This window comes from Prunus dulcis, chromosome 1 (assembly GCF_902201215.1).
Source record: "Prunus dulcis chromosome 1, ALMONDv2, whole genome shotgun sequence".
NCBI lineage: Eukaryota > Viridiplantae > Streptophyta > Magnoliopsida > Rosales > Rosaceae > Prunus > Prunus dulcis.
The window spans coordinates 12326921-12350188 of NC_047650.1; the positions used below are offsets into that span (position 1 = coordinate 12326921).

Genomic DNA, 23268 nt, shown 5'->3' on the forward strand with positions numbered 1-23268 from the left:
TTACCTACATTTCATGATTTTCCACCCCGACCAACAACAATGAACTAAGTATATTGAATATTCATAAGGAAATGACACATTATTGATTCCAAAAATGACGCATTATTGATGCCACAAATGACGAATTTCCCACCCTCACAAAAAATAAACCAAACCCAATAAAATCAATCTAGCAAGTGAACTTACCTCTCAAAATCAATCGGGACCTCTGAAGTCAGTCAGCTGGAAAGAATGTGGTGGACATTAGAGAAGACTCTTTGGTATTTGAGACTCCATCTCTACCAAAATCGAGGAACAACTGCTGCTGCGGCTTCTAGCTACAAACAGAGATATGCTACTTTGCTTTCATCTGGAATCTTGTCAGCTGAATGAAAAAGAGAAGGGGCTTTCACTTGAGCCATAGAATCAAAACAGGGCAACAGCTAGGTAAGAGACATTCTTCGTAATACCCAGGTTACCATAGATCGCAGGCCTCCCAACGAGCTAATGACAATCGAGTGACTATACGATTTGGGAGATTTGGATCCTTCTAATTGTGGGTTTGCTTTACATTCAAAAAGAGAGGATTGTGTTCTTCAGTTTTTCACAGAGAGGGAAAGAGGGGAACAACTGAAGTTGGGTTTCTAACGGGTTAGATTTCAACCCGATTCTACATGCACCCTCTTTTAAAAACTCACCGTTGGATGAAATCCAACGGCTCTTACATACCCCTCAAAAACACCCCTTATAACTTCCCACTCACTATAGAAACTCCCTAAAAAGTATGGATTCGTCATGACCTGAAATATACTTTAGATTTCAACAAAATCCACAGCTTTTTTGTTTCCTTCAAAATCAATGACTTTTCTAATGGTTTATGCTAAAATATGAATATGGTTTGAATACTTTAGGTTAAGTTGTATTCTTCTCTATAAAGAGATATATAGGAGTTTACATGAGTGCTTTACAAGGAATAGATATAGTAATCAATTAGGATAGTATCTCATAATTATACAATGATTTGTCAACTATATAAAATAAGAAAGTAAATTCCTTAACTAATCAAGAAAATAAATCACCTTAAATAATTAGGAGACTCACGTCAACACTCATTCTCAAGTTGGTGCATATACGTCACCAATGCCCAACTTGGTAAGTGAGTCATAAAATACTCTTCCACAAACAGTTTTAGTTAAGACATTTGCCAGTTGATCTTCTGATTTTATGAATGGTAGGCCGATGATCTTATTCTCACTTTTTTCTTTGATGAAATGTCTATCCACCTCAACATGTTTGGTTCGATCATGTTGAACTAGATTATGAGCAATATCGATAGCTGACATGTTGTCACAATGCAACGTCATTGGCTTTTCTGGGTTGAAGCCCAATTCTGTTAAAAGTCTTCTGATCCATAATAATTCACAAACTCTTTGAGCCATTCCTCTATACTCTGCTTTTGCATTAGACCGAGAAATCACATTTTGTTTTTTACTTCGCCAAGTGACTAGGTTACCTTTCACGAATGTAAAGTAACTAGAAGTAAAGCGTCTATCTGTAATGGACCTAGCCCAATCAACATTTGTATATCCAACAACTTCAAGATCTCCATTTTTTGAGAACATTAATCCCTTCCCAGGGGCTGACTTTAAGTACCTTAAGATCCGATCAACTGCATTCCTATGAGAAACACTTGGTGAATGCATAAACTGATTAACAGCACTCACAACATATGCAATATCTGGTCTTGTGTGTGGGTTTGTGTTGTAATATTTACTTTTCTTTATAAATAAATAAATAAATAACTAGACCTTTGTAGGTTCTTTAGAGTCATGATTGTATACACCCAAATTTTTATGAACTTAAAAAAATCCATTAAGTCACAGATTGAATAAACCCCAAAATATTTATAAAACCTAATTGATTACGTGTGGACCTTTAATCGTTTTTAATGTTTTATTATTATTTTTTATATAAGTGATATTTAGGGAATGAGAAGTCGAACCTAAGACTTCGAGTGCATAGGGTAAATGCTCTTACAAGGCCTTGCTCGTTTTGTAGTGTTTTAGTGTTTTTTTTTTTTCAAACAATATTGAGGGAAGGGGGAATCAAACATAGGACCTCTCTACACTGGTGAATTTTTTTAATCACTTTAACTATAAGCCCCTTACGTTTTTAATATATATATATATATATTTTTTTTTTGCGTAAAGAAGAAACTATTAAAGAAATTTGATTTTACATTTTTAGAATCTATTTGTTAAAAAAAGTAATCTAATTTTATTGAATAATTTTTGTAGTCAATTAAAATTATAAATTTATAATCCCTAAACCCTCCGTTTGAAGAGGAGGAACTCATATTTTCATTGTTAGGCATTTTAAACATGAAATTTATTAAATTATACGTGGGGAGATCGTAGAAATTGAGAAGTTTAATTGCAGCCAAAAGAATCGTCATTTCGCAATTTTTATTGAGCATGAATTCGTTTTCACTGTTATTTTTGTCATTTCTAAAATTTGATACACATAAATTCAAACACTAAAATTATTAATTAAAAAAAATAATCAATAAATATCTAATTGCCGCCATTTAATAGTTTTATGCAATTTTTAATTCTTTTCTTCGCTATTTTGTTATTTTTTTCCTTTTAAACTGAAAGCCCTAAACTCTCAAAAACCCTTGTAAAAACCCTTGGTTAAGGCGCGGTAAGGACCAAACGACTAGAAACAGAAATGGGCAAGAAGAAGAAAAGAGCCGAATCAGAAGCCGAAGCAGAGCAAGAGAACAAAGTCGACACTGTTAATGGCGATTCTCATAAGAAAGACAAGAAGAAGAAGCACAACGTCGACAAAGCCGCGCTGATACCTACTGTGAGCGTAGCCGTCCCCGGCTCCATCATCCACAACGCTCAATCCCTCGAACTCGCCACCAGAGTATTTTCTCTCTCCGTTTTCTCACCATCCAAACAGATAATTGCTTTATGTTTCTCATTTCACTTCCTGTTCAGTTTTCTAATTATGATTTTTTGTTTATTAAAAAAAATCTCAGTTGGCTGGTCAGATTGCTCGTGCCATGACGATTTTCCGAATCGACGAGGTTTCTAAATTTACTCTTTCTTCTTCAGCATTAGTGGATTTGTTATATCAATTGATGTTTAAAGTACGCAAATTTGATTGATATGCAGTTGATTATTCTGTAAACAGGTGGTGATATTTGACAACAAGAGTGAGTCTGGTTCACCACCAGAAGCTAATTCGGATGAGGATGAAAGTGGTGCTGCTTTTCTTGTACGAATCTTGAGGTACCTTGAGACACCTCAATATTTGAGAAAAGCTCTGTTTCCAAAACATAACAGCTTAAGATTTGTGGTGAGATTCCCCAATTGTTCATTTATGCTATGCAGTAAGCACATTGGTAATTGATTATCAAGTTTATTACATCTTGGCTTAAATTTCTTTTCAGGGTATGTTGCCTCCACTTGATGCTCCGCACCATCTTCGCAAACATGAATGGGGTCCGTTTCGGGAAGGTAAAGTGTAATGGATGGAATTTAAGACTTGTTCTGCTATTGGAAATACTGTGCCTACTGGAATACAAAAATTGTCTGACTATACTTGCTTATACTCAAGTCAAGATGAGCATGTTCAAGACATTGAACAAGAACCAAAATGAGAAATGAGCTGGTTCAGTTCAGACTTCCCATTGTAAATGAATTTCATCATTTAGTTTAGTTTCTTTGTTTTCTGTTTCGACCTATGGCCTTATTTTGCGGGAGCTTGCGGTAAATTTATAGGTGTCACACTAAAAGAAAGATCTCCTAACCCTGCGGGAACACTAGTTGATGTGGGTTTGAGTAAGGTACTCTCTCATATTCTAGGTTTACTGTTACAAGAGTTATTGTTTGATAGTTTCTTCTTTGCCTTTTCCTCCCGCCTTAGCCAGTAATTGATTTAGTGATGAAAATGCAGAATGTCAACGTTGATCAAGTACTTGAACCTGGGACGAGAGTTACTGTGGCTATGGGAGCCAACCGGAATTTGGATGCTGGTAATGATTTTTCCTGAATTCATTTGTGGCCTTTCCTGATTCCTTTCTTTATCATTAATGGAGGTTTCTGCTTTTATTTTTATTTTTTATACTATGAATCCAAATGGGTAAAGGCTTTTTTTCTATTGCATTCATCTAGATATATCACGCCAGGTTGTTTCATCTTCCAAGCCTAGGGAAGAAGCAGGAACGTATTGGGGGTACAAAGTGCGCTATGCTTCCAATATTACTTCAGTAAGGAATGAATGCCCATACAAGGTATTCATGCGTTCACTCTATGACCTCTCTCTCAGAGCCCTTCTTCCCCTTACCAATTCATGGATTTTTGGTTAACCATTCAGATAGGGCCTTTCTTCATCAATTTCTTTTATTCAATCACAGGGTGGCTATGATCACTCAATTGGTACCTCAGAGCATGGTCAGATTATTAATTCCTCTGATCTCACTATACCTACCTTCAGGTACTTTTCTCTAAACGCGCTAACCATAGATAAGATTGTTTTTCTAGATGTGGTGAGTATTGCTTTCTTTGGGTAGCTGGTCCTTAGCCACTTAAGGCAATTGTTGTGCTCTGTATCTTGTAATTGGATAGATGCCTACTGTGTTGGGTATTCATCAACTAGATGGCTTAGTTACTGGTCAGGCTCTTGATGTACCTGGGATGGAATTTCAGCCTCCTTCAATCTGTTAACCTCTGTGCAGTGATAAATTCTTTTTGCGGAATATGTAGAAAATTGGTGAGATCTGACAGTCAAAATCCATTTAAAATGACTCAGGCCAATTGAACCATCTATATTTTGAGAAGTTATGAACTATGCACCCTGCCTCCTTTAAATTATTTGCTACGTGAGGAATAGTAGGTGAGTGCTATGCAGGCACATATCATTAAGCATAACATCGATACCAACCCACCCACCTCTTCTTCCTTCCATTACTTTTCTACAGGTACTTGAATTGTTCCTCAATAATTGTGGTTTCTTTAGTTTAATTGTTAAGTAGTTGTCCTGGCGTCCTTCTCAGAGATTTGGGCTGAAGGAAACCATTTCATCTCTATTACAATATTCTATGTCAAAAATTGTGTTAAGCAGAAACTGAAAAGGGTAAATAAGAGAATTACTGTAAAGTATTTTTCCTGTTGAATGTTTTGATTTGTATGCTGATTGAATTCAGTTGTGTTTACAGGATTATGGACCTATATTTTGAATTTTTTGCCAGTGAATTTGTAGCAATATATCAGATTTCCTCTTTTAAGTTTCTAGATATTTTACATCTTTTTACTATTACTACTTTCAACTGTATTAAGAATTTTTTGGGCATTTGTTGGCCATGAAGCAAATGTGAAACTATATACATCGAAATGCTGTACTCATTACGCCGCTGATATTTTTTAATTGACTGAATGAATGATTTGGCAGGCATCTATTGATTGCTTTTGGTGGACTTGCTGGGTTGGAAGAGAGCATTGAAGAAGATAATAACTTAAAGGTAAGGTTCCTATGGCTTTGGTTTGATACTTTGAATTGCAAATGGCTGTGGTGTAGCCTGGTGTAAGTAGCTAGAAAATAATAACAGGCCTTATAGTTCTGCAGGAAATTTTTTTCAACTTTGAATTGTTAATGGCTGGGTTGGAGTCTGGTGCTACCAGCTAAAACCTTCATCAAGCCCTTGTTTTGTCTTTAGTTTTTCCCTTCTTCCTTCCATTTTCCTCGTTACAAACTTCATTGAAATTCTTACAACTTTCCTTTTTCTGTTGTTGACATTCAATTAGTTCTTGATTTTGCTTGGGATGTAATTTGAGTCAATTTACTTTAATTTCTTGATGGGGTTTATGATGGTGATGATAGGAAGAGAGAAGAGGATGAGAGTGAGGAGGAATATAGGAAAGTCTTCAGATTCGAAAGGGAAATTGTGGAAGAAACTTTTAAAAGCCATGCTTATTTGTATTATTAATTTGAATTTTTAGTATAAAATGTCTTAAAGTAGCTATAAGGTGTAAAAACAAACAGCTCCATATGTCTGGATAACTCAAAAATTTGTTGCGTTTAAACTTATTTACCCCAAAAAAATCCCCTTATTGGACTTCTGAACATCTTTATGATCTTGGAAACACATTTGCTTGATGAGGCACAACTTCTAGTATTTTGTTTAACTGAAAGTAAGGATAGAAAGGAAATGGTACTGAATACTGTTTTTATTGCTTCTTTTTTAAGGCAAAAAATGTGCGAGAGGTATTTGATTTGTATTTGAACACATGTCCACATCAGGGGAGTCGAACAATTCGAACAGAGGTATTTTTAGTATCTCTTTGCTTTTCTATTCATGGATGAGAATTTCGTATTGAAACTTGTGTTATTATGGCTTAATTTGCATCTTCATGAACAGGAAGCCATTTTCATTTCACTTCAGTATTTCCAAGAACCAATCAACAGAGCATTGCTGAGAGTTTAGCATTAGAGCTTACTATTTGCAGGACATTGAGAATTTCCACAATTGGGGTCAAGATGGGGAATCTGATTCTTGATTTGGCTACTAACATTTTGAAAGACGGGATTAGTTACTTTGCGGCAGATAGAGTATCCTCTTCTTTTTCGCTATTTAATTTTTTCCCCAACTAGTTCGCAAGCTCAACTTTAAGCTGCTTGTTTCAGTGTACAATAGTCTAGTCTGAGCTGCCATGTTGGGAATGACTTTACAATCCCTTTCTTTTTGGAAGGAAAGTATGTTCAAATTGATGTTGTAATCCATGTCAATATTGCAGAGCATAGATGGTGAGCTTCTGAGCATGGTCTTATATTGTTTTCTTGTTGTAAACGTGTAAAATACACAATTATTTTCAGAGTTGAAATTATGGCATTATTGTCTTAAAATTTATTCAACACTTCATTCATGAACCTAGTGTGAAAAAGAACATAGAACTTTCAGGCAATTATAGAAAAGTTTGTTGGAAAAATGTTGAGGGCACACCATTTGTTATAAAATCAATTATTCATTATGCTGATCTAGTGTGCGCGTGTCCGTTACTCAAAGAAAATAATTTGTTTATGTATATTTTTGAGTGGTTTTGGTTACAATAACGAGTGTATAAACTGAAAAGAAAATGGTCAACTAGTAGGTTTTTCATGTCATTATATTCATGCCACGTTAGCTTTTATAACCCTTGATTAAGCGAGGATCTAAATTCTTTGGAATTTCAAATAAAAAAGCCATTTTTGATCCCTATAATTGATCACTTTGATCATTAAGGTCCTTTTGGTTCCAATTTGATCAATTTTTTCATTATAATTTGAATTCCTGATCAATTTTGTCACTGTAATTTCAATTCTAAGTAATTCAAAGACAATCCCCATTTTTGTCAAATTATTCTAATATAGAGGGGCACTTCGGTCCAATCTTACAACCCCTCCCCAAACACTTGACAACCATCCTTCCTCCCCCTCCTGACCCAAACTCCTCCTCCTAACTCACCCTGCTCCACCCCTCCCCAACCATCTTATCCCTTCCCTTCTCCCCCCCTCTCTCGACTCAACATTATGCTCTCTCCCTCCACATTCACCTTTTCCTCTCTCTCTCTCTCTCTCTCTCTCTCTCTCTCTATTATCAAAACCTCTCCTCCTGAACCCAAATTTTCAAAAACAAAGGCCAGAGATTAAGACTAAAAAGTCACACAATTGTTTATTCAAGATTGGAGGTAAGGGACTTTGAGACTTGAAAGCATAAGAAAAGCTATAACAAGGGGCTGCTGGGGTGGCTGTGAGAGTGGTTGGGGAGGAGCTGCACGATTGGACTGAAATGCCCCTTTATATTAGAGTAATTTGACATAAATTGGAGATTATCCTTGAATTGCTTGGAATTCAAACTATAGAGACAAAATTGATCAAATTGCAACTGTAGGGACCTTAATGGTAAAAGTGGTAAACTACATGGATCAAAAATAACTTTTTATATAAAAAAAATCAAAATCAAAATTTAAAATAATGAGAATAGTAACCACAATTAACTTAAATATTCAAACAATTATTCGAGACATTTGGCACTTTCTACAAAATTTCACTCAAGTCACTATTCATTATATGTTTCTTGAAGCTAATATGATAGTTGATACATTAGTCAAAAAAGGACATTCCTCCTCAAATACTTGTAAATGGTTCAGTAATTTTCCCCTGGATGTTTATCATATATTTACTTTTGATAAGTTTATCTTTTAAAAAAACCACGGGTAAATTTTTATTTTTTTTTGTTTGTAAACTTTCCATTTTATCGCGCATACGCTAAGAAGCTAATTTATTATTAAATTAATATGTAAACTTTCCGTTTTATGCACTAAGAAGCTTACTTATTTTTAAATAAATACGTAAACTTACCTTTGATGAAAACAAAATTTTATTATACAAAAGTGATATTGAAAGAGAATGAATTAAACGTTTTAAAGGAAAATAGAAAAAAAAATTCTGAAGGGGCATAATCGGTGTAGAAATGGACGGTCTCTGCTTCACATCCTCCCAGGGGCAATTCAGTCATTCACAAAGCAAATAAAGGCGTGTTTGGAAACACCACAATATCTAAAAGAGGACCTTCCGTAACTTGGTCCTATATTTTTCTCTCATTTATATATAAAAACCCAAGAGAAAAAAGAGAGCGACAAAACCCGAACGCCGAAGACAACCCAAGTAACCAACCTCTTTGTTTTGGCAAAGGGATTTATAGACAGAGCGATAAACAGAGCGAGAGATAGAGAGAGAGGAGAGAGAGAGCGTGTGTTATTTGTAAAGCACATCAAAGATTAAAATTTCTCCTAATAATTCATTTCAAAAAAAGACCGTTTAAAGAGATCCATTGGGTTGTTCACTCCCGCCAAGGTCCATGGCTCAGCTTGAGAGCCTCGACCACATCCACAAGACCAAGACTCTGATCTGTGCCCTCAACCTCGTCTCCCGCAACCTCCCTCTCCCTTCCGACCTCTTCGACGTCGTTTCGTCCATCTATGACAGCGCCCAAGACGTCAATCTCGAACATGACAAGGGTTTGGTATGGTTTCTTCTAACTCCCTTTCTTTTCTCTGCGTTTTGGGTTTTGGTTTTGGGGGTTTCAGGGTGTTTTCGAGGTTTTGGGTCGGTTTTGGTTCTTGGGTTCTTGTCAATTTAGCTTCTTTGTTTGGTTTTGTGTGTGGAATTGGTGGTTTGGGCTCTTTTTTATTTTGAGATTTCAGTGAAGCTTGAAAATATGGAATTCTGTGGGAAAAAGTTTCTACCTTTATGCGTTAACCAATTGAATTTATTCACTGGAGGAGGTTGCAGCTGGTGTTTTATTGTCCTTTATTGTGTTGCTTCATTGCTTCAAGAAGTTTGACCTTGATATATGTGATGCTGCAGGATGATCCTGATAGTTCCGTAGGAGAAGATTTGTTAGCAGACCTTGAAGATGCACTTTTGAATCAACGTCAAAATTGCATGTCAGGTGCAGGATTAATAGAATCAAGAGAAAAACGTTATCAAAGCCACATTCAGCATAGATTAACCGAACTTGAAGGTGACTGGTTTATGAGAACTACACACTCAGTGTTTCACATTCTTTTGCTCAGTATGCCATTCGTGTTGAACCTTGTGAATAATTTTTATTCAGCATCTGATGTCATTTGAATTTTTGGTAAAGCAGCGAGATAATTTAATCAGTAGGCTCCTAATTGTTGTTGTGGAATAATATTCTATTAGCTAATCAGGCGGTAGGCAGTGGGATGCAGTTGGGTTTGTTACTATGGTCAAAACATAAGAAGGAAAAAAGAAGAGAAGAAAAAGCTAATTCTTTATTTATTGATGTCGGGTGTCTCTTTGTACTCTAACCCATGTTTTAGAGTAGATGTGGAAGTTAAAGATTGGCTAGGCCTCAACTCGTGTGGTGAAGGGGGGTGAGACCAGGTTAGGGTAGATCTTATGTCTGAATTTTTCTCTTGCAAAAGAATGAAGAATAATCATGTCTTAACCTGCATTGCATTTAATTCAAAGACCACATCATTTTTGCATTCGGGTCATGTCTTAACCTGCGATGTACTTAATATAAGGACCACCCAGAAAGTATCACTTCAACCTGTGAGTAGTTATCTAAACTTATTTTAGAGTCCCATAAGTGTTTTTATGCAGTAAAATTTGATATTATGGTCTAGAAGGGTGAGCCATTACTTACTAATGATTTTGAATCAGAATTACCATCAAGTAGAGGAGAGGACCTGCAGACAAAGTGCTTGCTTGAACTCTATGGGCTAAAGGTAAATTTGATGTACTGAAGTTGTTTTGGATATTCCATGTCAAATGCTAATATATATGAAGCTCATACTTCATGGTGTCAAATTGATAATCTCAATCTTAAACTGAACCGGAAAGATTGATTTTGAGAAGCAGAATCAATTGTTCCTTCTTTCTAGAAACAAGATAAATTGCATTCTGTTTCTGAAAGACATTTTTCCATTTTTCATCTGAAGAATGGAAAGATGCGCCTTAAATAATGAGTCAAAAACTTTTGTGCACTTTTTAGCGTTTTCCTAAAATATACAGCAAAAAGAGTCATTATTGTGATTGTTATTGAGAGCGTTATCTTTTATTTTTTTTTGGTACCGATGGATGACATGCATATGTCCTTGTTGGCAAGGACTTCTTTTCTAGCAGCTCTCAGAATTGCAAAAGAAGGTCCGTTGTGATGTGAGTTCAGAATACTTGCTCCGTATGAACTGTGCATATCCTGACAAAACATTGTTTGACTGGGGAATGATGCGATTGCGCCGTCCACTGTATGGTGTTGGAGATGCTTTTGCAATGGAGGCTGATGATCAATTCAGGAAGAAACGAGATGCTGAGGTTATATACTAATACATGCATTACTTGTTTGAAATTGTTATACCTAGAAGGGTAATAATGAAAATCTGGGTTTCTATTGCAGATTATTTAGTTTTTACATCATGGAATGAGGTGGCACTATTTGATTGAATTTTTCCTTTTTGTAGCCTTTCTTTAATTTTCTCTGGTCAGTTCTGAATAAACATGATAAAATAGGTACATTTAGAGTATTTGGTCAACCCTTGGCCCTAGAGATGCCTAGATAAATCCATTGAATGGTTGAAGGTGTTCATAATGGGTAAATGTGAGTTTCTAGACAGTACAGATTATAAATCTGCAGACATATCAGAATTTTTTTCTGTTTTCTTAAAAAAGATTATATGATCCACAGTGAGGATCATCTTAGTGAATATGTGCTAAGAGTGTGTGTGTGTGTGTGCGCGCATCCTGAAAGCTGCTGATATAGTAGCATACCTTTGATGCAGCGGCTCTCAAGATTAGAAGAGGAGGAGAAGAACAATATCGAGACTAGAAAAAGGAGATTTTTCACAGAAGTACGTAATGCTGTTCGTGAATACCAATTGCAAATTCAGGCTTCTGTGAAACGTCAAAAACATAGGAATGATAATGTCCTGGTATGTCTTTTTGTCTTTTTTTCCTTCTTCAATTATCCTCTGATGTCTGTTTAAATGAATGGGATGTAGTACTGAAACTTCTGGTGCAACCTAGTGAAATATATAGATTTAAAAAAATATTTAGCATTAATTGTATTAGAATTTCAAAAACAGGTATTACATGAAAAAGCAGAAAAACTCATTAAGATGCTTATACATAATTTTGGGAGAGACCTAGGATCACCCACACCTCATCCATAACTTTGATCTCCTACTCAACGGGAGCCACAAAATCCATGCTTATCATTTGACTAAAATCCGGTGACTGATATTTAAATCCCAATAAAGTATTTTTCTCTTTTAAATAAATGGTAGCTGCTGGATTTTGAACTAATATTTCATGAGCATAGATTTTCATGCTCCGAGGAGTCGTGATCATGACTGTACATCCACATATTATATGCATAGATCTACATAAGGAGATTTATAAAGAGGGATCCCTTTTCTTAAGAAGCAAAAGGGATCACATTTGTGCCCAAGTCCATCAAAACTCCAATCATTAAAAATTATCTTTAATTTTGGAAGACAGGATTTATTGTTATTCTTAGGGGGCTAAACTACCAAATCAATAAGGTTACAACAAAAAATACGGTGTATTATACTACATCTTAATGGTGAAGGAGTCCTTTATCTTTATCTTATTTTAACAGAATTGGCATGCAAAGCAAAGACAACGAGCCACACGGGCTGAGAAATTGAGGTTCCAAGCCTTAAAGGCTGATGATCAGGAAGCATACATGAGAATGGTGAAGGAGAGCAAGAATGAAAGATTAACAATGCTTCTTGAAGAAACAAATAAACTTCTCGTTAATTTGGGAGCTGCTGTTCAACGCCAGAAAGATATTAAACATTCAGAGGGCATTGAAGCCTTGAAAGACTCAGAAGGTGATTTGACTGAGTTGGAAGAAGATGTGGACATCATTGATTCTGACTGTAATGATGACAGTAGCGACTTGCTTAAAGGTCAGCGGCAATATAACTCAGTCGTCCATTCTATTCAGGAACAGGTAACACCGTAAAAGATGATTTGACAATTTCTGCATTATGTTGATTCTTTCTTCACTCCATTCTTTATATGACACTGTCGTACAGTTTGACCTTTTTGATTGATTCATTGATTTAACTACTTCCCATATCGCACCTGGACAGCTTAAAACTGGGCTGCTTTTCATAAAATTAGACCACAAATCACTGATGGGGAAGTTCTCTTTATGAAATTTATGAATTCAACAATGTTACTTGTGCTGTAAGGGGACGTATGCCTTTTTCTTTCTTAAGAGGATTGAGCCTCCTTTGGCATTTCCCTTCTGACAGTCCCTTGGTCTTTGAACATGCTTCCTTATTAGTTTCCTGGCTATTATACTTGTAATTTATTTTAGGTGGGCAGGCATATACTTATGAATTAATTCCAGTATAAGGGGGGTGGTCCATTTGCCTGATTTTCAGTGTGATATACTTGAACCACAGTTATACATGGAATTTTCTTAAATTTTTTTAAAAGCTTGTTAGTGACAGTGTTATAAGTGCTGAGTGCTGAGTGCTTTAGAGCAGAGGATTTACTAAATTTAAAATTCAACAGGTAACCGAGCAACCCTCAATGCTTCAAGGTGGAGAGTTAAGGCCCTATCAGATAGAGGGTTTACAATGGATGCTCTCCTTGTTCAATAACAATCTGAATGGTATTTTGGCTGACGAAATGGGATTGGGTAAAACGATACAAACTATATCTTTGATTGCATATCTCATTGAAAATAAGGGTGTCACTGGGCCTCACTTGATAGTGGCTCCGAAGGCTGTACTGCCAAATTGGGTTACTGAGTTTGCAACATGGGCTCCTAGGTATGTGTGAAGTGCCTTTAAGCAGTGATCTCTCTCTCTCTCTCTCTCTCTCTCTCTCTCTCTCTCTCTCTCTCTCTCTCGCCACATATATACAGTTATTCTCTCATCTGGATGTCCACACGTTATTATCGTGCGGATGCCGTTGTAAACAGTGAGGAAATCAGAGACGGGTAGTAGAAAACACATGGCGTCCACACGATAATATTGTCCGGATGTTCACATAGGAGAATTTCTGTATATATATATATATATTATATGTATATATGCATGTGTATATATTATATACATATTAGATTGCATGAAGAATTTTGCCGGATCATTTTATATATTTTTCCTCTTGACCAGCATTACTGCTGTTCTTTATGATGGACGCCAAGAAGAAAGAAAGGCAATGAAGGAGGAATTATCAGGGGAAGGAAAATTTAATGTGTTGATCACGCATTATGACCTTATCATGAGGGATAAACAATTTTTGAAGAAAATTAGCTGGTGCTACCTGATCGTTGATGAAGGGCATAGGTTGAAGAATTCTGAGTGTGCTCTAGCAATAACACTTGCAGGGTACGTTGATTCATGCTAATAGAGGCATTTATCTTTTGGTGCTTTATTATGAAGTCTATGGTTCTTCTTTCGAATTTGTAATTTTTTTTTTTACTGAACTCAATAGGACTTATTATTATCTGTTTCTTTGGATGGGCAGAAAACTGCAGTTAGCTATTTCACTTGGTGAACAAATTTAAACAAAAAATGAAAAGGAAAACTTTATTTTTTCTTTTACAATTCTTCTTAACTTTGGTAGAATGCCGTTCTGTATTAATACATTTGTGGCTAAGGTTGAAGTAAAAAATTTGATTTAGATCATTTAGTGTACTTCTGAAGAAACAGAGAAAGGAATGAGTTTTTTCTTGCAGATCGCGTAACAACATAAAATGTATCTGATGGCAGCCAGAGCAGTCCTTAACCTATCTTAATCAGTGATTATCCTTCGTTGTGCTGTCATATGATTTTAATGTAAAAATGTAGTAGTACCAATGTGATTGTAATCTGAGGGTCCTAGGCTAGTTTGAAGTCCCTATACTCCCAACATTCATGAAATGTAAAGATTTAGACTGTCTACTATGCAAGGGTCTATGTGAGGCTAACTTGTGTAAAATATGTCGGAGCCTTGGCCCCAAAAAGGAATGCTAGAATTTTCAGTTAGGACTTTTTTGCTGTTCGGAGGGAAAAGTGAATGTTGGTCATATATTTGAACAAGTCTTAATTAACTGATTATAAAGGTCCATGGAGTTGCCTAGTTATGTTTTCTATATTTCAAGTTTGTATATAGGGTTGGAATCGGTCGGTCACAAGTTCATTGCCCTGTGATCTTGGGTCTGTGGTTGAATTTGGTCAGAGAGATGAGTATTAGCTGGGTAGGTCCAAGGGACTGCTTTTCTTTTCTTAGTGAAACCCATAAACTGTAAAGGGTAAGAAGGCCAAATTTGTGCGAAGCTGCATGATCATGGCTGTGTTATGGGTGGTATGGATGGAGAGAAACAAAAGTATTTTGAAGATTATGCCGGAGCAGGTTTTGAGGAGCTTTGGGACAGAACTCTTTTATGGTCTATGTTATGCGCGTCTGTATCCTCTAAGTTCGGGGGAGACCCTCTCTTTTAAATTTGGCTAGATTGGAAGTCTACCTATTAGTTTTGTGTGTGGGGAAGCTCCGGCTCACTTGAGCCTTTGATTTCTCTTTTTCTTTGGTTCTGTATCTGTTTGCTTGGTATGATCTTCTTGACCACACGCTCTTGTTCTTTATGCATGTCATTCTGTTTTCTCAAGTAAAATAATCGGCTCTTAGTCCAAAAAATAAATTTTTTTTGTACTTTCATAAAGATCAAATTCGAATTATTTCGTTCTCTGCAACATTATCAAACGGTATAATTTTGGGGTCAATGTCCGCCTTGTTTCTTTTTTCTTTCAAGACTTAAAATAATATGAGGGTTTCTTTATTGAATTTTTACTTGTTTGCAGATATGATATGCGACGCAGACTTCTGTTGACTGGTACCCCAATACAGAATAGCTTGCAGGAGTTGTGGTCGCTGCTTAATTTCCTTCTCCCTCACATTTTTAATTCAGTTCAGAATTTTGAGGATTGGTTTAATGCACCTTTTGCGGATCGGGGTAGTATTTCTCTTACCGATGAAGAACAGTTATTGATCATTCGCCGTCTACATCAAGTGGGTCTTGCTCCTAGTTTCTGTTGATCTTCGTTTTTGTTGACTTTATTTAATTTAAATATGTTTATGTTTTAGGTTATAAGGCCATTCATATTGAGGAGGAAAAAAGATGAGGTGGAGAAATTCCTTCCCGGAAAATCTCAAGTCATACTGAAATGTGACATGTCAGCGTGGCAGAAAGTATATTATCAACAAGTTACAGATGTGGGCAGAGTTGGGCTAGATAATGGTTTGTAGCCTCCATCCTTGATCTGCATATCCGATATCACCCCCATCCCTAATACTACACGAAATTAAGTTGAAAATAAGATTAAAAAATAAGGCTAGTTGCAAATGTGAACAGTTAACATTCTTAAAAGCTGATTAAACATTGCCATCATTATTGATTCAGTCAGACTTTACTGATGAGACCTTGTTTTTAGGTTCTGGGAAATCAAAGAGTTTGCAGAACCTAACAATGCAGCTCAGGAAGTGTTGTAACCACCCATACCTTTTTGTTGTGGGAGATTATAACATGTGGCGAAAGGAGGAGATCATCAGAGCATCAGGCAAATTTGAACTACTTGATCGTCTACTTCCAAAACTCCACAGAGCTGGGCACAGAGTCCTCCTTTTCTCACAAATGACTCGTCTCATGGACATTCTTGAAGTTTATCTGCAACTTCACGACTTTAAGTATCTTCGACTGGATGGTTCAACTAAAACTGAGGAAAGAGGGACACTGCTAAAGAAATTCAACGCTGAAAACTCTCCTTACTTCATGTTTCTCTTGAGTACTCGTGCTGGAGGTCTTGGTTTGAACTTACAATCAGCAGATACAGTAGTAATTTTTGACAGTGATTGGAATCCTCAGATGGACCAACAGGCAGAGGATCGGGCCCATCGAATAGGTCAAAAGAAAGAAGTTAGGGTGTTTGTGTTGGTTAGTGTTGGATCAATTGAAGAAGTAATTTTAGAGCGTGCTAAACAGAAGATGGGCATAGATGCCAAGGTCATCCAGGCTGGACTATTTAATACAACTTCCACAGGTTTGTTGTACTTGAATTTCATACACAAGAATCTGTTTTGATGTCATTCCTTCTAGTAGGTCTGCTTCAGCACAACAGCATTCACTCATTTATTTAGGGTAGCGTTTTTTAAGGGCAGTGATTTTAACAATCCCATTGTCCATTTGCACTCCTTCCTTTGTTTTTGTGCTTTCATTCTCCTTTGATGTTTCCATTACCTAAGCATGAAATAAGAGGGAGGAGTGCAAATGGATAAAATGGGAGTATAAGAATCGCTGCCCTATTTTTAAAGTGGGTAGCATTACTTTGCCTGCTCATTCTCTGCATATATGCATTATGTTCATATAACTGTGGTTTCATTATACACGTGCATACCATTCCAAGGTCAATAATAGAAGCAAATTAGAAGTGCTACACTAAGTCTCATCTGTTATATGTCTTGAGCTTTCTGTTGACAACGCATAAGGCACAAGACCAAAACTGTTTTTTCCCACTCGCAGTAAGTTAGCATGGGTCTGCATCAGACATTGAGTCGGATTCTTGTGGTTAAGATGAGCACGTTATCTTTATTTTACAGTCCACTAAGGTTGTATTCTGACAAAAGACGTATCTTGTGTTTGCAGCTCAGGACAGGAGAGATATGCTGGAGGAAATCATGCGCAAGGGTACAAGCTCACTTGGGACAGATGTGCCAAGCGAGAGAGAAATCAACCGCCTCGCTGCCAGATCAGATGAGGAGTTCTGGCTGTTTGAGAAAATGGATGAGGAGAGAAGGCGAAAAGAGAACTACAGATGTCGCCTTATGGAAGACCATGAGGTTCCTGAGTGGGCATATTCAGCACGTGAAAAGCAAACTGCTACCAAAGGCTTTGATAGCAGTAGCATCACAGGAAAGCGGAGAAGAAAGGAGGTACAGTCTTATGATGATGGTCTTAGTGATTTACAATGGATGAAAGCTGTAGAAAATGGAGCAGATTTATCAAAGCTCTCGGGTAAAGGAAAGAGAAGACATCATCTTCCATCTGATACCAGTGTATTAGTTAGTGATAAAGCTGGGTCAGAGGAAAAGATCACAAAATTGAATGAAAATCTGCCCTCAGTGAATGAGGGAGCTAGTGAAGATACCTATGGTTTGACCCCAGCCTCAAAGAGACACAAGTCAGAAGGACCAAAAATAGAGAAACATGAAAGTCACGTAGCTGGAGGAAGTGGTTTGAATGGGCCTCTATTGACATTCAAGATACACAGAAAGAAGAGATCAAGCTATAACACAAGTTCGTCCTCCGATGCTAGAGGGCAAAGTTCCAATGGAAGGGGAAATGGATGGGGTTCATGAAATTGGCTCAGCAAACCCCCAAGATAGAATATTTACAAGGGCATTATTATAGCTGCTGATTTTGTACATGGATTTGAGGAATGACTAGCTTTCAGCTAATTAGTTTACGTCACAGCGCAGCAAACATTTCATGACCTTGTAGACTGATCTGGTCATGGTGATGCTGACTTAACTTCCGTACATTCTGGTTCTTGTATAAAGTCTAGCAGTTATGAGCAGCAACGTGAACTTATATGAGTTCACAATTATCAAAAGCACCTTCCATTCTCATTGTCAGGCTCAATGGGCACTGTGGTTGGATAATGAATCAAAGATGTCAGCACCCCATGTATCAAAGAATAATTGTGGTAGGGAAATGTATAAATTGATTATCTTTTGGTTTAAATTTAATTAGAGAGTTTTAACAATAAGATTGCATTTGTCTCGTAGAAAATATTTAAGAGTTTTTTGCTCGGAAAAATTTATTAGTTTGTTTTGCTTTTTAAAGTACTGATTGGGATTTCTTGAAATTGTGTGCGTAAGGGAATCTATGCGCAGTCAATTTCAATGGCGCTACCAGTTTTTTAAAACGTTGCTTAAATCTACAGTTCCCTTCATCACGATAATGGACAAAAAGAAAAGAACTCCTAGGAGTCTATGTATTTAGTTTTTTTTTTTTTTTTTTTTTTTTTTTTTTTTTTTTTTTTTCTTTTTCTTGTTTTATAAAGTCAATTATATTTACAAAAACTACAGAACCTGCAAAATATGTATATTGAGTCCAACGCATGAATAGTTGTATTTTTGAAAGAAGGAAATTTGGGTTTAGCCCCTTTTACATTGGAGATGGCCTAATACAAGCATTCTAGCATTTAGTCATCCAAAAAACAATAATTCAGTTCAAAATCACCAGATAAGCATATAATTACAAAATTTGCATAATTCAGAATCATCAAATCGGGTCATATAATTTGCATTTTCGTTTGACATGCATATAATTTTGCATGCCAAAGAAAGCAACTTCAGAAATGATCAACTGCCGTATCTATTTTAAGAATAGAGAGACGAAGATTACTACACTGATAAGGTTCCAAACAAGCAAACACAAAAAAAGAAGATAAACTGACTAAAAATATGACAATAAAAGATCCAATTAAACCCAATGCTACTAACACCTGTCAGTGTCATCACACTGCTCCACAAAACAGTTGTGCCCAACTGGTGCATAATAAGATTCAACAGAATGGTCATCCTAAAACCTCCAAATATGCCTTACAGTCATTGATGTTAAAGAGGGTAATAACTCTGGAACCTTAACTAGAAAAGGAAAAGACAACTAAGCACAAGCGGAACTCTATTCTTCTTGGCCAACTTCAAGGTTCTTCAGTTTTGATTCCAATTCATCCTCATTGCCTTCACCCTTTTCAGATTCTTTGTCATCATCACCGTCATCATCTTCTCCTTCAGGATCATTCTCATCCAAAGACCCAAGCATATCAGGAGATTTCTTGAATGCATCCTTCACCTCATCTATGCCCTCATCAGAGATGAAATTTCCATTGATGTTCAGCAACTTAAAACCAGGCTTCTGAACCAGAGCTTGCGCCAACACCCGAGCCCCAGCTCTTCTGATTAAGTTGGTGTTCATATCAACTTCCTTCAACTGGGGAAGACCCTCTAACACTTTGCTGATCTGAATAGTACCTTCATCCTTAAGTTCATTCTCAGCCAAATTCAGCTTGGTGAGAAGTGTCTTTGCTGCTATACAACCTGCAATAGCAGGAACAGATTTAGCTTTTATCTCATTTCCAGCAATGTCAAAGACTTCAAGTGAAGGAGCTGATTCCTTGAGAGCATTAGCAATTGCAACTGCACCCTCATCTTCTAAGTTCAGGTAGCTAAGGTAAACCTCTTTCAAACTTTCATGCTTGGAGAGAGCTTTGCTCAATGCAACTCCACCTTCTACCCCAAACATGTTGTCCCGCAAATCCAGCTTCTTTAGATGGGTACAAGTCTCAAGTGCTTCAGATAAGGCAATTCCTCCCTCAGAGCCTACCCTAGTGGAGGAGCAACGGAAATCCTCCAATAGGGGAGAACGCTTCACAACCTCAGAAATAGCAATTGCCCCTTCATCTCCCGTCATATTATTATGAAAATGGAGGACTCTAAGCTTCTTTGTGGAAGGAATCAACTCACAAACCGCTCGAGCAGCTTCTTCTGAAATGCCATCATTGATCAAATAGAGTTCCTCCAAGCAACTTTGTGATTTGAGGAGTGCCCCAAAAGCCCTAACACCTTTCTCACCCAAGGCATTGTTAGATAGATCCAGAGACTCCAACGCACTACCTTCCAAAGCAGCTGCAAAGATATTCATGACTTCAAGAGCTTCTGCCTCTGGTCTCCCTGCTATAAAATCTGATAGGTCAACTTCTTTCAACTGATTCTTAAGGGAAACCAATATGGGCTCAACAACATGGGCTGCTCCTAGGCCAAAGCTTCTATTGCTGAAACATATTTTGGTGTAAGTATTCCCTGGCTCCATCAACGGCTTCAAAAGTTTCTCAGCTTCCTCGGCCTCAATAAAGGCCCGGACACCTTTAGATATATCAAACAGAGTTTGAGTGGGTGTAGTGTCGGATGTCACTTTGCTGTCCTCCTTGCTTCTAGGTTTTTTTTTAAGAACTTCCATCAGGAGCTTACTACATTCCCGGGCATAAAGCTGCACTGCAGAACTTCCATCTCCATCTGGTTCCTTTTCATAGTTCTGGTCTGCAGTGGCAAAAGCCACATCCTCAATTCGTTTTGCATTTTGCTCAGCCTCTTCCTTACTGAGCAAGGCATACTTCTCAGTGAAAAGGGATTTAGTGCTAAGATTGTTTATCATCCGGTCCACAAGCACTTGCCTTGTATTTTGGCTTGGAGGCCATAGTTTAATTGAAAATGGCCGGCGTTCTGAATTCAGAGTTGAATCCATTGCAGCAAAACCTACAAATTCAGGCTTCACATATGTAAAAAAACAGTAATAAATACTTTAATAAAGAGATAAGCAGCCCACTTATAACATAACAAACATATAAAGTTTCAAATGTTAAATGACAAACATTGTAAATTTTCAAGATGAATGTTTCAGGAAATGAGATATAGAACTCCTATAATATCAGAAACAACATCTTTTAACCACGCATAATTCTTGACAACAGAAGTAGTGTTAATATGTAGGGTGATACTAATGACAAAATTTAAATTCTACATGAAACATTAGAAAATGGAACAGAAGAGAGATAGGGTTATAACCCTCAAAACACTGCGAAAGAAATCTTGGAATCTAGAGAAAAATAGTGATGCATAAAATTTATCTTCCTCTTCAAGGGAGGAGAAAATATGTATGCAAACAAAAGTAAAAGAGTAAAACCTTCCTAAACTGTTATCATGCAAGTTACTCCAGTTTTCAGCATTTTTTTTCATTTACTAAGGCAATTTTTGCCATATATATATAGATTCCCAATATCTATTATTCCCCTTTATTCAGCATTACCAATCAAGTTTCTTCACTTTACCCTCTTTCTAGCAATCAATGGGAGGGTTGAGAAAATTTTACATTTTCATTTGGCAAAAGGTATCATCAATAAAATGAGAGTGAAGCACTGATTTTTAGGCTTCTGAAAATTTTGTAAAATCTTGGATATATTCTCATACAATTAAAGAATTACTACATTAAATTTTTCCCACCCTTGGTTTTTGTATAACTTTTTCCCTAAAACACTCTGGTCCAATCCACAGATTTCAGGGTAACTAAAAACTATATAAAAAATAAAAAATAAAAATCAACAAGACACACTCATAGCAGATACGTCCTCTCAGAAAACCAAAAAGATAACACAACTGAGTTGCTCAACCATCTAATTCTTCACTATCAGAGCCACATTTTACAGTCCCGCAGCTCCCAATATGGGTTAACCCAATTGCAAACGGTCACGTTCGTTGTCCCTCTTCTCATCTCCAACTTACACTCACACATAATGGGCCAAAAAGTTAAATTTGTATTCTTGGATTTATTACTTATGGATCCAATAAACTCTTTGAAACCTCATTATCCAAAACTAAGCACGAAACTACAGATAATGTCAGAGTCTGAGAAAATTTCTATGCTATAAGACTATAATATTCGTGTGCAAAGAAAGCATAAAATTGTAAATAACCAACGTTAAAGAAAAATAAATCTGTTCTTTTACATAGCCTACATGGGATCTTAGATAATATAGATTCATACATATCAAAGTACCCTCAAACTAAAAAGGGCACCCAGGCACCCTGTTTACCATCGAACCACCACAAAGATTCAAACTTTCACAAGAAAAATGATCTTGAACTAATCAGAACTTTATCAACTCAAAATGAACTATAAACCCAAACGAATCTAAACCCACCAAGTAAAACAACAGAGAACCAATATTAAGAAGCAATCCAAGAAAATGAAATGGGCTTTAGCAGCTTCAAAATATTATAAAAGAAAAATGATACCCTAAAACTGGAAAAAGATGAAAGATGAAGCAAAAGTTGAAGAGGAAGAGATGGGTACCTTTCTTTTTCTCTCCCTGCTTTTGGGTGGGTTTGAGAGATATTGTACTTTGGGTTTATCTGAGATTCAAATGGAGCACTGAAATTAAAGGAATATAATGTGTTCTCAATTTCAAAGAGTGGGAAATGAGTGTGGAGGGAAAAATGAAAACGAAGGGAGCGAAGTGGGTATTAGGTTTTTTGGATTTATATTTGGGGAACTCGAATCATTGATGTATCAATATCAATTATCATGTGCGTTTCCGGCCGCCACTTTTGATGTTTGGAAAGCCAAATAACATTGTGACAGATGCGGATAGGGTATTGCTCCCGTGAAGAATTACGAACAGTTTTTGACAATTCTTCTTATTTTAAAGAAGCAAAAAAGGAGTGCTAGTCTGTTTCTTTCTTCCTTTTTTCTTCTTGCTTTTTAAAGAAAAAAAGTATACATCTTTGGAAAAACGTATAAATTATTTACTATAAATGTATTAAAATTTGGAATATTTTTTAGTATTGTTCCCTGGGTGACAAAGAGAGAGCGCTGGTGGGCGTCTTATCATTTCAATGGTAAAAGTAAATATAGTAAGGGTGTGTGGAATATGTTTTAATTGGCGATCCCCTAAGTGACAAAAGGAGAAAGCCAATGAGCGTCTTACCGTTCTAATGGTAAAAGTAAATGCATTAAGAGTATATTTTTGAATCTGTAGTGCTAGAGACAACAAGTTTTAGACATCAACTGATGCGATATTTTTTTAGTTTCGAAGAATAAATAAGATCCATATTAAGCCCAAATGAAAACAAATGAAACAT

The 23268-nt window shown here is 36.6% G+C and overlaps 3 protein-coding genes across 5 annotated transcripts; 2 read left to right on the plus strand and 1 right to left on the minus strand.

Moving 5' to 3' along the window:
- The first annotated feature begins 2622 nt into the window (after positions 1 to 2622).
- Positions 2623 to 6895, plus strand: LOC117622073 (putative methyltransferase C9orf114). Its single transcript, XM_034356392.1, has 11 exons — positions 2623 to 2910; positions 3026 to 3073; positions 3181 to 3345; positions 3440 to 3506; positions 3771 to 3835; positions 3946 to 4024; positions 4164 to 4282; positions 4406 to 4485; positions 5440 to 5509; positions 6235 to 6312; positions 6407 to 6895. The coding sequence occupies exons 1-11, from the start codon at positions 2710 to 2712 to the stop codon at positions 6470 to 6472; spliced, it is 1038 nt and encodes a 345-aa protein (XP_034212283.1). The 5' UTR covers positions 2623 to 2709; the 3' UTR covers positions 6473 to 6895.
- A 1718-nt stretch (positions 6896 to 8613) lies between these two features.
- On the plus strand, positions 8614 to 18335 carry LOC117637570 (probable ATP-dependent DNA helicase CHR12). Of its 2 annotated transcripts, XM_034372493.1 has the most exons (12): positions 8614 to 9049; positions 9394 to 9550; positions 10219 to 10283; positions 10681 to 10869; positions 11334 to 11483; positions 12173 to 12529; positions 13102 to 13361; positions 13707 to 13922; positions 15375 to 15582; positions 15658 to 15811; positions 16005 to 16610; positions 17213 to 18335. In XM_034372493.1, the coding sequence occupies exons 1-12, from the start codon at positions 8885 to 8887 to the stop codon at positions 17923 to 17925; spliced, it is 3240 nt and encodes a 1079-aa protein (XP_034228384.1). In that variant the 5' UTR covers positions 8614 to 8884; the 3' UTR covers positions 17926 to 18335. The 2 variants fall into 2 exon arrangements, with proteins under 2 accessions (XP_034228384.1, XP_034228390.1); XM_034372499.1 differs by lacking the exon at positions 11334 to 11483 and having other exon boundaries at positions 8653 to 9049.
- A 595-nt stretch (positions 18336 to 18930) lies between these two features.
- On the minus strand, positions 18931 to 22844 carry LOC117622472 (RAN GTPase-activating protein 2). 2 transcript variants are annotated; one of them, XM_034353148.1, is made up of 2 exons: positions 22481 to 22844; positions 18931 to 20886 (listed from the first exon to the last, which is right to left on the minus strand). In XM_034353148.1, the coding sequence occupies exon 2, from the start codon at positions 20873 to 20875 to the stop codon at positions 19256 to 19258; it is 1620 nt and encodes a 539-aa protein (XP_034209039.1). In that variant the 5' UTR covers positions 20876 to 20886; positions 22481 to 22844; the 3' UTR covers positions 18931 to 19255. The 2 variants fall into 2 exon arrangements, with proteins under 2 accessions (XP_034209039.1, XP_034209046.1); XM_034353155.1 differs by having other exon boundaries at positions 18931 to 20899; positions 22481 to 22828.
- Positions 22845 to 23268: the final 424 nt, after the last annotated feature.

What these genes read in the sequence shown, in the direction of transcription:
- LOC117637570 (XM_034372493.1), top strand. Translation starts at nt 8,885, where the DNA reads ATGGCTCAGCTTGAGAGCCTCGACCACATCCACAAGACCAAGACTCTG. An exon ending in TAGATTAACCGAACTTGAAG is followed by an intron (nt 9,551 to 10,218) that starts GTGACTGGTTTA and finishes ATTTTGAATCAG; the next exon opens with AATTACCATCAAGTAGAGGA. An exon ending in TTGAACTCTATGGGCTAAAG is followed by an intron (nt 10,284 to 10,680) that starts GTAAATTTGATG and finishes CTTTTCTAGCAG; the next exon opens with CTCTCAGAATTGCAAAAGAA.
- LOC117622073 (XM_034356392.1), top strand. Translation starts at nt 2,710, where the DNA reads ATGGGCAAGAAGAAGAAAAGAGCCGAATCAGAAGCCGAAGCAGAGCAA. An exon ending in ATGGGGTCCGTTTCGGGAAG is followed by an intron (nt 3,507 to 3,770) that starts GTAAAGTGTAAT and finishes GTAAATTTATAG; the next exon opens with GTGTCACACTAAAAGAAAGA. An exon ending in TTGATGTGGGTTTGAGTAAG is followed by an intron (nt 3,836 to 3,945) that starts GTACTCTCTCAT and finishes ATGAAAATGCAG; the next exon opens with AATGTCAACGTTGATCAAGT.
- LOC117622472 (XM_034353148.1), bottom strand. Translation starts at nt 20,875, where the DNA reads ATGGATTCAACTCTGAATTCAGAACGCCGGCCATTTTCAATTAAACTA.